This window comes from Papilio xuthus, unplaced genomic scaffold, assembly GCF_000836235.2.
Source record: "Papilio xuthus unplaced genomic scaffold, Pxut_1.1 DF828142.1, whole genome shotgun sequence".
NCBI classification, from domain to species: Eukaryota; Metazoa; Arthropoda; class Insecta; order Lepidoptera; family Papilionidae; genus Papilio; species Papilio xuthus.
In genome coordinates this window covers 2,569,348-2,582,344 of record NW_013530507.1, presented here as the reverse complement: position 1 = coordinate 2,582,344, position 12,997 = coordinate 2,569,348, and the positions used below count along the sequence as shown (strand labels likewise).

At 35.2% G+C, this 12,997-nt stretch overlaps 1 protein-coding gene across 3 annotated transcripts in view; it reads left to right on the top strand.

The window, feature by feature from the left end:
- Positions 1–8,444, top strand: part of Sema1a (semaphorin 1a) — a 237,148-nt gene extending 228,704 nt beyond the window's left edge. The window contains exons 5-17 of one of the 3 annotated variants that reach the window (XM_013307413.1): positions 509–613; positions 3,017–3,105; positions 3,459–3,600; positions 3,926–4,128; positions 4,446–4,591; positions 4,724–4,806; positions 5,028–5,256; positions 5,370–5,518; positions 5,697–5,825; positions 5,937–6,147; positions 6,492–6,726; positions 7,957–8,101; positions 8,338–8,444. In XM_013307413.1, the coding sequence (XP_013162867.1) occupies positions 509–613; positions 3,017–3,105; positions 3,459–3,600; positions 3,926–4,128; positions 4,446–4,591; positions 4,724–4,806; positions 5,028–5,256; positions 5,370–5,518; positions 5,697–5,825; positions 5,937–6,147; positions 6,492–6,726; positions 7,957–8,028 (1,793 nt within the window). In that variant the 3' untranslated portion in view covers positions 8,029–8,101; positions 8,338–8,444. Of the gene's footprint in view, positions 1–508; positions 614–3,016; positions 3,106–3,458; positions 3,601–3,925; positions 4,129–4,445; positions 4,592–4,723; positions 4,807–5,027; positions 5,257–5,369; positions 5,519–5,696; positions 5,826–5,936; positions 6,148–6,491; positions 6,733–7,930; positions 8,102–8,337 lie in introns of those variants that run through there. The other 2 variants (XM_013307412.1, XM_013307411.1) reach the window with 2 other exon arrangements.
- The last annotated feature ends 4,553 nt before the right edge of the window (positions 8,445–12,997 follow it).

Below are 12,997 nucleotides of genomic sequence, written 5' to 3'. Positions count from 1 at the left end.
CATTCAGTCTTAACCACGGCAAACTTTTATTCTTTTAAAACATAATTTTGTATTAAATAAATTATTAACTAATTTTTCAAAACAACTGAATACACTGCGATAAAGAAAAATCTTACTAATATTATAAACTAACAACGCCCGCGACCCCGTCCGCTAGGAATTTAAAAAAAAAACTTAATAAGTACCCTATGTGTTCTTCCAGACTATGTTCTGCGTCTATGCCAAATTTCATCACAATCTGTTCAGACATTCGGGAGATACCTTCAAACGTCCATTCCATTCCCAAATGTTTAGATGTATGAACGGATGTGTATTAGAAGGTATCTCCCGAACGACTCAACGGATCTGGATGAAATTAAACAAGGATGTAGAACATAGTCTGGAAGAACACATTAACTACTAATTGACTTTACTTTAATTCCGTGCAGACGGAGTAGTCATCGAATAAGATTATAACTTACATTAAAATCGAGACGCATTGTATAATTATATTTTAATTTATTTTCAGATGGTGAATTATATTCGGGTACAGTCGCTGACTTCAGTGGTATGGAGCCAATCATATACAGGGAACCTTTACAAACAGAACCATATGATTCAATGACGTTAAATGGTAAGTTAATTAATAAACAATAGCTAGTAATTAACCAATATCTTGCCACAATTTCTTACGAATACATAGAATTAGTATATACTTACTATAAACAAAAATAAACATAAATTTCCATATTTATTCTTTTTTCTTCATTATTTTGTTGGTATCTTTTTTATTTATGTTCATATATGTCATATTTATTTTTATCAAATTACCAGCCTAAAAAAAGATTTCAAGCAAGATTTGTGGACTAAATTTCATTTAAATCGGTTCAGTAATCTTTGCGTGAAAGAAGGTCAGACAGACAAACAGAGTAACAAACAGACAGAGTTACTTTCGCATTTATAATATTAATTAAGAAAGTAAGGATTTCCTTTGTACTATTAGCAATATTCGTTTGAATATTATTAATTCACAAACTAAATGCTAACGATTAAGTAATTGGTTCTAAAACAGCGGCGTGAACTTTAATAAATTAATTTCGTGTCGGTGACGAAAGTTAACACGCATGTAATGAACACGTTAAACGTTTAATGCTATATTTACATTTTACGAGTATATATACCATACTTCTAGACATGGAATTGAATGACTCTATCAAAGTATTTGTGTTCTAGCTGTCGCCCGCGCCTATGTCCGTGTGCAATTAAAAAAAACTTAATTAGATGCCTATGTGTTCTTACAGACTATGTTCTACATCTATGCCAAGTTTCACCGAGAATTAAACAGCAATTCCGGAGATACCTTCAAACAAACATCCTTCTATCCATACAAACATTTGCAATTATAATATTAGTAAGATGAATAGCACTGAATTATTTGCTTGATTTTGCAAATAACTGTCTCAGTCTATTTGTATTTATTCTCAAAATGACTTAGCGTGGGTTTCCAAGACTTAAATCTCTGTTTAAAACATATCATCTGTTATTTGCTAAAACAGTGATAATCATATGGGATTTCGGAGTTAGAAACCCACGGTTAGATTTACTTATAGACTTCTAGTCAAGTTTAATGCTTTTTGAAGTAATTATTAGGTAACTAGCATGTATATAATGTACGAAAGCTCTCGGTAAATTGAAAGCTCGAATATCAAACTGTAATTAGTACGTATAGCCCCCAAGCAGTAAACACTTAGTAACAGTTAATATAGAGATATATTCTTGTATATTAATTCGTATTAGATATATTTGGTGCCCGCATAGTCGGGTTTATTAAGGCTTTATATATTGAAATTCGGTTTTAGTATATCTGTGGAATGTTCGATGTTCCGGAAAGCAAATCGGTCTACCATTTACTTGTTACCGACAATCGGAATTCGATGCAGGATTCTACAATGAAATATTGACTTGCATTCACAGCAACCGCAATTCTCGTGTTTTACTTTGTTATGATTTAATTAAAATTCAAAATTTATGTTCCTTTAGCAGTATTGTTTTGTAATGCGTTTTTTGAATTAAGAATAATGTACGATGCTCTTTTATTTTGTTATTCGTATCTTTAAATTAACATATTTAATTGCTTTATTTGCTGTCCAATTTTTATTATAAATGTGAATGTTTCGATGAATGGATGGATGAATGTTTGTATAAAGGTATCTCCAGAACGGCTGAACGGATAGCGATGAAATTTGGCATAGATATAGAACATAGTCATAGAACTTAGTCTGGAAGAACACATAGGATAACAAATTATGTTTTTTTTTAATTCCCCACGAAAGGAGTATCAGGCGACAGCTAATAGTTCGTTAAAATTTAACTATGCTTATACGTAGCATTAATACAACATTTTTCAAAGGTGTAGTATAAATATGACGATTGACTGTTATTTAGAAAACACGACTTACTCGTGTACACAAATCTTCCGTCTGTGTACATTGTCAGGTCGATTGGTTTCGACTGCAACTGTCAAACAGACATCCGTCAAGTTAATTGAATTTGAGCCGGGTAAGGGGCGCTGCGTGCCGATGTAGTCACGCGACAGACATACGACGCGAATACACTAATACATCCAATTAGGATCGTATTTAAATTATACATGTAAATAATACTGCTATATATCAGTTTAGTATTATAAGATTCAAACTTAATAGCTGCTCATAATTTATTAAGAGACGATGTCTTTACAAACTTATATAAAAACGGCTAAAATACTCACGTATGTTCGTTCGGTAGCGGCACCGTCTAGTTTTACAGTTTAGTTTAGTCTTTACAGTTAGGTATTAGGTAAACCCTGCACCTATAAGAAAATGCGCGGCGATAATTAAAGTTATGCTATGCAAGATTCGTGCAAAATCGCGAGTCGCTACAAAGTTTGCATAGCACTCTATATGGAGCAAATATTTGTTGACTATGGCAACTTTATATAACCAAGAGTTAACATAACTTCCAATAGTTTTAATGTAACCAATCCGCTTGTCCGCAGCTCCCGACTTCGTGAACTCCTTGGTGCATGGTAACTTCGTGTATTTCTTCTTCCGGGAGACCGCCGTTGAATACATCAACTGTGGCAAGGTAAGTTGAAAATTCTCTTCTCTTAATTTTCTCTATTCGACAATTCTATTAAAAGTTCATAAGTATTATCCCACAACGTGATACACGACTTTAGTAACAGGCAGTAGCAAAAAATTGTAGCCCATTCGAACTTCCATAACCTTTCTATCGAAACGCGACCTTACCCGCTGCTGTCTGTTTATCAACTAAACATTTTTGCTTCATATTGTACATTAGTCGTAAAATCGTCAGTACTATTGACATCGTACCTTCCGTACTAATGACGTTTTTCAATATCTTGTCGTCCGTTATTAATTGAACCTCCGTACTATTAATAGCATGTTTCACTTAATTATTATAATTTAATATTACAGGCGGTATTCTCAAGAGTAGCTCGCGTGTGCCGCGACGACCGTGGTGGGCCACATCGCTTCAAGCAGCGATGGACATCATTCCTTAAGTCGCGGCTTAACTGCTCCGTTGCTGGCGACTTTCCGTTTTATTTTAATGAAATACGTGAGTATTTGGATTTTATTTATTAAAGATACCACGTGAAGGAGCGAGTTTTACTACTGAATTCAAAGTCGTTAATTAGTTACTTTATTTCTTAGTTATAGATATGATAATTCCACACTAAAGCAACGCTTAAGTAAGCCTTTAAAATTGTGAGTGCTACAGTAATATATGTGTAATATATGACAACCAGAATAAGCTAAAACGAAAAGATGCGTCAAGTGATGATTCGATTAAAAAAAGTCAGAACGGAAATGTCTAAACGTAGAATGATTTGGAACTCAAAACCTTTTATAAGTAAAGATTAACTTACGTTTTATATTTGCAGAGTCTACAACAGAGTTAATAGAGGGTGTGTACGGAGGACTGAACGCTCAGCTGATATACGGCACGTTCACAACGCCACCTAACAGCATCTCTGGTAGCGCGGTCTGCGCTTTCAGTATGCAAGACATCGCTGACACGTTTGAGGGAACATTCAAAGAACAAAGCGCGATCAACTCAAACTGGTTACCTGTTAATAGCGCTAAGGTAAACTTTATTCAATATCTGAATGTACTAGTCGGTAATCAACATTTTGTCAGTTTAGATAGACGTCTTAAAACATACAGATGTGTTTTAAATATAATATTTTCCATACCTATACTTGTAGTGTTCAAAAATTTGTTAATGAAGAATAAATCGGATGTAATGCCATAATTTTTATAAACCTTTTACTATTGGCTATCATTTTGATACAAGCCTTTAGTGTTTGTTTCAGTATACAGGATAACACAGTCTAGTTCGATTTTGTTTTTGACAAGAGGTTATAAATGAAATAGTCTCTTCATAGTTGCTTTATCTGTCAGGTTCCTGAACCTCGTCCGGGCACGTGCAACAACGACTCGCGGCAACTGCCGGACCAGACATTGAACTTCATCAAGACACACGCCCTCATGGACGAGTCCGTCCCCACGTTCTTTGGCGAGCCGATAGTCATTAGAACGAGTTTTCAGTAAGTCTTTTTACACTATTAATATCTTCTTATTGCACAATAAGTTGTTTATCCAGCTTTGAGATTAAAACCAAAATCAAATTAATGAGTTAACTTGAATACATAATTAAATGTTTTTTGATTTGTTTTCAGCTACAGATTTACGCAAATAGCTGTAGATCCTCAAGTGAAGACACCAGGGGGAAAGGCTTATGACGTGTTATTTATTGGCACAGGTAAATATTTAATAACAGCTAATCAACAAAAATAATCTTTAATAACAGCTTGCAGAACGTAGTAATTTAAAAGATAAACAAAAGTGACAGACTGTGGAGGAGATGCATTATAGTATAAACCTATAACCATAATATATTGTGTAGCGCAGATATATGACTGTAGAAGATGAGTGCTTCCAATAGTTAATTATCTGATACATTGAATGTATGTGATGTTCCAGACAATGGCAAAATAATAAAGGCAATAAACGCTGTATCGTACGACTCGAACAAGCGCGCAGTGCCAGTCGTGGTGGAGGAGCTGCAGGCGTTCGGTGCGGGGTCTCCGGTGCGCGCGCTGCGTGTCGCCCGCGCCGGCCGCGACGCCGCCCGCCTCATCGCAGTCTCCGACCGCGAGGTGCTCAGTCTGCGCCTGCATCGCTGCTCCAGCGACAAGATCAGCTCCTGCTCGTTAGTACCCACTCTACACTAAACTTACATATTCATCAGTGCACAATCACTTAGGACCTGAAAGCTACGAAAAATGACGACATATTAATGTTTACAATGTTCGTCTTTCGCAGAGAATGCGTGGCGCTGCAGGACCCGTACTGTGCGTGGGACAAGCAGGCTGGCCGCTGCCGCGCCTACTCGCACGGTGTCAGCCGCTGGCTTGATGACACCGCCTTCTACCAGAGCGTCAGCACCGGCAGCCACGCCGCCTGCCCACACAGTACGTATACACTACACTAATTATTAAAAAAAAATAGCGTGATAATCGGTAAAAGCCCTCCAATTCAACTTAGTAGTCCTTATATTCATTAAAAATAGTGGCCATGTATATTTTTGACTTAAGCATATAGGAGATACAAAGACAGAACAAAATCCTAAAGCTAATATAATCGGTGTAGGTAAAGACGCGAGTGCAGTAGGCGGGCTGAGCTCGGGCCTGTACGATGACGCGCGCGGAGAGAGCAAGGGCGAGGTCATCAACATTGTGCAGGATAAGGACGGGAAAGGGAGCACCAACAATAACGAAGGTACACTTCATTGCTTTGTCAGATTTATTATCAGCAAAGGATATAAAAAGGTCCATTGGTTATACCGGGCGGTACAGTTTGTCAATAACCACTTGGTGATGTATTTGTCAGGTCCCGAGGTGCTGGCAGCAGATCCAGTGCCAGCTGCGTACTCTGTGGAGACGCTGGCGCTGGCGGTGGCGGCGGGCGCGCTGTGTGCGCTGGGCGCGGGCTTTGCCGCCGGCTACCTGTGCGGCCGCCGCTGCCGGAAGGATGAAGACGACAATATGCCCTACCCCGACACTGAGTACGAATATTTCGAGCAACGACAGAATATTAACAGGTCAGAACCAACGTACTCTCTTTCTCCCCCTGTCTCTATCTCTCTCTGACTATAGTTTGTATTCTATATATTCGCAGAGTCAGCTTCTTTGGTTAAGGTTTATTTTGAAATGAAATATCCACTGATGGTATTGTAAAAAGACTGTTGCACTTCGAGTAGCTAGAGGTGCTTTTTATTGCGGATTTAGTACATAAAATCTACTTTAAATCTATCCCTTGCCTACTAGGTTGATTTATAATTTCTTAGTGTGGCAGTAAATCTCTATCAATACAAATTCACAAACTTATAAATCCTTTATGAAAACGCTGAACCCTTTTTATAACAAAACATCCAATATTTTCCAGAATCCAAGCAGAACCGAAGCTTCTGCAGCAAGTGGAAGAGGTGACGTACGCGGAGCCGGTGCTGGCGCCGCAGCCGAAGCCGGCGTCACCGCGAGCCACCCTGCGCAAGCACGCGCCGTACCACGCGCCGCACACGCACCCCAACATGCACGCGCACCCGCACCACGAGACACTCTTCCAGTTCCAGCCCGACAACTACCGCCGCGACAACTTCGGCACTCTGCGCTCTCATCAGGTCAATGTCAGTTGCACTCCTCTCTCTTTCTATTTGCATGGCTTGTTACCTCGCCTTATCTTATGCAGGATTTCATATTATTACCGGCAGTAACATTTTATATGTTCACTTTTGGACATGTAATTGAACCATTGATGTTACAAGTGTCCTGGTCATATTGACAGATTCTTATAGTATCTATAAAATTTAATTTATTAGTATTGTCAAATATCTTGGGGACACAAGGTCATTGATGCGTTGGGCACCTCCCACCGTATCCCGCCACGCCCCGTTTACATAAGTTATGTTCTGCACAGCGCCTCGCGCGGAGTCAAGAGCAATCAAGATATTTGTGTAAAAAGATTTAAACATTTTAATATTATTTATGAAAAACAATTTCATTGTTTTGGCAAAAATGTATTCCTGTATTCTATGAATTGAATTCAAAATATTAACGATAAATGATTTTTAGCAAAGTTAATGTAATCTTTGGACTTTATGTCGTAATGGAAAATATTATTATTGCAATTCCTGTTTCTTGATATCATTTGTATGGTGTGTATTTTGTTTAGCTAGATAAAGCTTAAGCAACTATCCTATACATGTTTTTATACTGTAGTCGTAAGATTTCTGTGTGTTTTCGGCATGATATTATTCTTAGTATTTCAGGAAAGAAGCCAGTTTACAAGAAAAAAGTGTCATAGATTAAAAACGGTAAAAGTAGGAACACTAGTCGCATTTTCATTTCATTCATATTGCATGCATTTAATACAATAACATAGAACAATAAATTTTCTGTGCCGAAGCATTTGTACAATATTGCTGTCCTTATTTTTCGAAAGCGAATGAAATGAGCGGGATGTGTTTTTGTAGATTTACTTCGGCAGTAGAAAGTTATGGTAACCGTTGTCATTTTGTAATTAAGATTTTTATAACAAATCGTTCATTAATTCAACGTTAACGTTTACGAAAAATCATTAAATAATATTCATGCATGTTTCCATTTAACTCATAATTCATTATTCCATTTATCATTCCGAAAAGTATCGTGAGTTTTAAAACTTATTTAATAGGTACTTAAATAACTACAGTAGCAAAGATTAAAAAAAAGAAAAATAATTCGTTCTGTACGTTACGTGAACACACGATGCTTTTCGCGCCATTAACCCGCCATTTTGTATTTCATGTCACCCGACTGTCACTGATATTGACTGCGGCATGTCAGTTAACGCAGGAGTGTTCGGACCGCAGGGCGACGGCTACCGGCGCGGCAACGACAACGGCTTCTCGACCACGCGCTCAGTGAAGAAGGTGTACCTCTGAGAAACGAGCGGGGCGGACGCGCGCGACACCATGCACCAGCACAAGCATAATGCGCACCACCATCATACCTTGGGTAAGCGACATTTTATACTAACGCCTATACAGTACAAAAATTGATGAAACAAACGTTATAATCTTTACGCATTTATTGAGCCATCCATCCAACAACTATTATGATATTCTTTAATATGTGAAACTGTGTTTAAGCTAGTAGCTTCTAAGGCTGAGCAGAGCTAAAATTCTTTTGAGATTTAATAAATAATTGTTTTGTTCAACGTCTATATTTAAATGTGTATTGTTGTGTGTCAGTGTCGCAGCGCAGCAGCGGCTCGGGTTCGGGCTCGGGGTCCGGCAGCGGCGGCGGCTCTTCATCGTCGCCCTCGCCGCCCTCCTCCTCGCCCTCGCCCTCGGGGGAGCGGCCGCCCACGCCGCCGCCGCCCGCGCCGCAGCCCTGCGCCTACATCTACCGCAACTAGCGCGCCCGCCCCGCACCGCGCCCCCCAAACCCCGCCCCCCGCCGATTATAAACCTTCCAAATTTAAAAAAAGAGACTGCTATTTTCGGCCAACACGAAAGACATTCCATGTTGTTGATTCTGAACGATTTTATAAAAAAAGAAATTCAGTGTTTTTCTTTAAAAATCAAATTGAGATTCTCAGAGGTTCCGAAATAATTCGTACAAACTTTACCGTATTTGGATGTTTAACGCGTTACTTAGATTAACTCGGCCGAGAATAAATAACGTGATAATAAACGTGAGATAAAAATGTTACGATGTGGATTTATAATACGATGCCATTGTTAAATGATAGTGTCTAAAACTTTCTTCCATGATTATATAAAAGTATATACGTACGTGATTACAACAGATCTGAATAGATCACGATATGAAAGGTGTTGACAAAAATTATGTATTTTTTTTAAAAGACGGAACAATATTATCGATTGATGTATGTATGATGAATAATGTAACAAATTTGTAGATTGTTTAGATATACATAGTTTACTAATATTTTAGGTGAAAATATAAGTTTTGTTGGTAAAGTGTTGATGAATAGATTATGAGATGTTGTGAATATCATTGCAAATATGAGTTTTCATTCGATACATTTACGTCCGCAATGTTGGTCGACTTGAAACGAATCTGCAATGACGTCACAAATCGCTATTCACTTATCGTAGTATTACGTCATAATTCATGGTGAATGTTTACTGCGAACGGTGAAAGGATGTAACACGGCAACATTAAAGATAGTGACATTCGTCATTTTACACAAACTTTTATTTATTATCATTACACATTGTTACCTTTGTAATATAAAATTTTTCGCTTTCTTTAGTAGAATGTTTATATTCTTTAAAGTATTCAAACATAACCTCAAAGCTTGATATAATGTAAGTGCTTTCGAAACGCTTTATAGACTGCTATCATTAAAGTTGTTATGTTACATGAGGTACAATTGTATGTAACTTTAGGATTGAGGACATTGACATTATAAAACAAATAATATAAATTATATTTACCATGTATAAAATTATATGTAAAGTTCTGATACTTATTCATTCATTAAAGTGCTTCTTATGGGTGTATCTAGATTATTAGGAGGTCGTTTTGATAATTATTCAATAATGTTATAGAATTAGTCATTCTGTATACATAGTACATAGATTTAGTGCGTAAGGGGGCACGTGTTGCCGCATTGCCAATTTAGATTGTTGGTGCGCCATGTAAACTTACTGTGATCCAATGATCATGTATACATTATGTACATAACATTGTAACACAGCCGTTCCGATAGACGGTATTTTCTAAAAAAAAAATCAAAACAATCCATACAAGTGGGCCAAACGTTGAAAATCTCTTCTAAAATCGTTCCTGTTGCTATTATTATTGCGAAGGGAATATAAGTTGTTGTTAATAAAACGCTTCATCGATTAGACTGTACTGGTTACACTGTACACATTGTGTCCACAGTCGATATATAGTTGTTCAAAATAAAATATTGCCATCCCTTTCATTCGCTTTGGATAAACAGAGATGACAATATTTATTTTACAAATGTTTCGGCAGTACACGGATATATTAGTTTTATACGAAGGCAGACAGTAGAAAGTGCTATCGTTGGAATGCATTCACAAAACTTGCACTGTCCTGTCCTCGTGTGAAACTTACATTTGTTAGTGCCACCACTCCTTGTTGACAATTGAATGTGTGTAACAAAATGTCAATTCTATTTGTAATGACCTAGTGCCTAAGTGTGAGTGGCAGATTGTAAATTATATTACAATGACGTGGTGTTTTCTTTCTGACTGATAGAGGACATTAGATAGTAGCCATACAAAATGACGAAGATATTGACATAAGGTGTAGCGTATGGGCATCACTATGCCTATACAATTATAACTCGTGAATATTTTTTATTTTTAATACATACCAAAGATGCCATGACGTTTAATGTAATTTATTTATTAATAGTTGTAATTGATCATTAATTAGTGACTACGAATGATTTTTTTTAATCGTAAATTTTACTGCCAATTCGTATAATTTGAAAAATGAACGCACATTTATTGGTTTTGTTCAATAATTTGATAAGTCGCTTTAGTATACGGCCAGAGTTATTGCGTCACTACCATCATTACAGATGTTGAAAAAAGTATTCCAGATTTTAATGTTATAGTAAGACCACCTTATCTGAGCCGTTAAGAGACGCTGATATTACAGTAAATTTTGTAAATTACACTAAAAAAAAAAAGAATAAAGTAGCTTGAGTTTCAAGGAACTTGTGGTACTTTTTGACATTGATAGGAGGGCGCTAGTGAGCTATCATAAGTGCTTTATGCCCATCGAAAACTATGTCGGTCTATTCTGATAAAATAAAAGTGACGAATGTTAAATTGGTGTACTATTTTCAAAGTCTGTGATGGCGTTGGTACAGAACACTTACAAACATACGTAAGAAGCTAGTTTATATATATGTAAATAGCGAGTTCTGTATAATTAATAATTCGAGTAATTACATATAAGCACTAGTGACTAAGCGCAAAGTTTTTTGAAGATGAATTGTTAAGAATTGTTTTTTGTATTAATTAAATTATAATACTGAAAGAAATGTACAATAACCATTTCTACGTTAAAATCAATGAACCATCTTTTTATACTCGTAAATTTAATTAAACATTGTAATGCCTAGACAGTTTCGTGTAAGCGTAAATTATTAATTTATAAAATATCGAGAATTATAATAGAAAGGTACGAACTGTAGTTTATATATAGGCAGCTTTATTTTATTTTGAAACTCGAAGCCTTAGTGTTAGAAATTGAAGACTTTTATTAAATATAAAAAAAGATAAAATTACAAAGATAGCATTTTATGAATAACTTTTATTAATGGCGTTAAATAGCGCTTTTAAAACGTTATTTACAAACTTTCCATCACTAAAATAATATGTATATATAGTTTTGAGTTTAATATCACTATAAACCATGTGGTTGAATTCCACCATTGTTAAAAACCGAAACTATTATTTTCTTTACTTATTGCTTTATGCATTCTAATGGTAATTCATTTAATAAAGCTTAAATAATATTAATTTAAGATAAATTAAAATAAATATTTGCTTATAGTCATCGTATCATTATTATTCGAAGGAAAAATAAGTTATAAGCATTTTGTGCAATATTTTTCTACTTCTACAAAATCTTTTAATTTTATTTAATGGATCATCAGTTTTTTTTTTCATTTTACACCAGATTTTTAGCGATTTTAATGGATGTTTAATAATGGTCATTAAAATGCAACGAATGCCCAAAAAATTCTTTTTATTAAATTATGTTGGAATAAAATAAACTCACAGTACAATTTTGGGCTAAGTCAATCAGAAGGCAGTTTTAAAGATCGATTATGATGACAGTAGAGTAAATTTCAAATAAAAGTGCCTAAGTACAGTAGTGGTTAAAAAACTTTCCGTCACCTAAAAAATACTAAATAAAACTTAATAAAGGAATGAATTTGAAAACTGACAGAATTTTTTATATCACGACTGTAATTTTACTTACGTATATAGTATGGCCATCTTACGGTTTATGCCAATTAATGTTTTTTATACATAAAACTAGATACAATGCAAATATATTATGGTCTAATTCTTTGGAATATAATATTAAAAGTAAATTATAATGAAGTATTCACTCAACAAGCTATCTTGTGTTATAAAAAAGATGGTATTTTCTTATCTTAACCGTTGGTTTTTACAAAAAAATAATTATCACTTTCGTTCTTTTTTTAAATCTGATTTAACAATCATTTTTACATTAAATTCTGCACTAAAAAACTAACGATTAAACAATTAATGCTCCTCTCAACTCCGAACACAAAAAATCATTAATCACAGTATAATTATAATGAATAATTGAAAAAATTTAATCATTGTTTAATGATAGGCTGTTTATTGGAATAATTTATGTACGGGTGCTTTATAAACTCTCATAATTTAATGGCGATATTGTCGAAAGATATTGTACAAAGAATTTTATACATTACGTCAATACATTTTCAATTGGATAGTTTATTGCGTCTATAAATTTATTTTTCATACCACATAAGTTACCTTCTCAAGATACTAACCTAATACTTAATATTTCGTTGATAAGACCGCATTGGTTTGCTTTTTAGACACTCCATAGGGTTAATTAGGAGTTTTATAAAATATTAATAAAGCAAATGCAGTGATAGAAATGTTACACCGTACTCGCTGCCCGTATTTATAGAGTGCAATTTTTTATAACTAGAAACAAATAGATTGTTGAACAGTTAAAGTGAAATATTTAACAGCATTAAATATTTCACTTTCAATTGTTTCAAATGTTATGATCATTTTCTCATTAAAATATTAATATATGCTAAAAATATTTTAGCAGAGGATAAAATGTATTCCTTTTCTTTAGTAAATAAAATATTGAAATTTG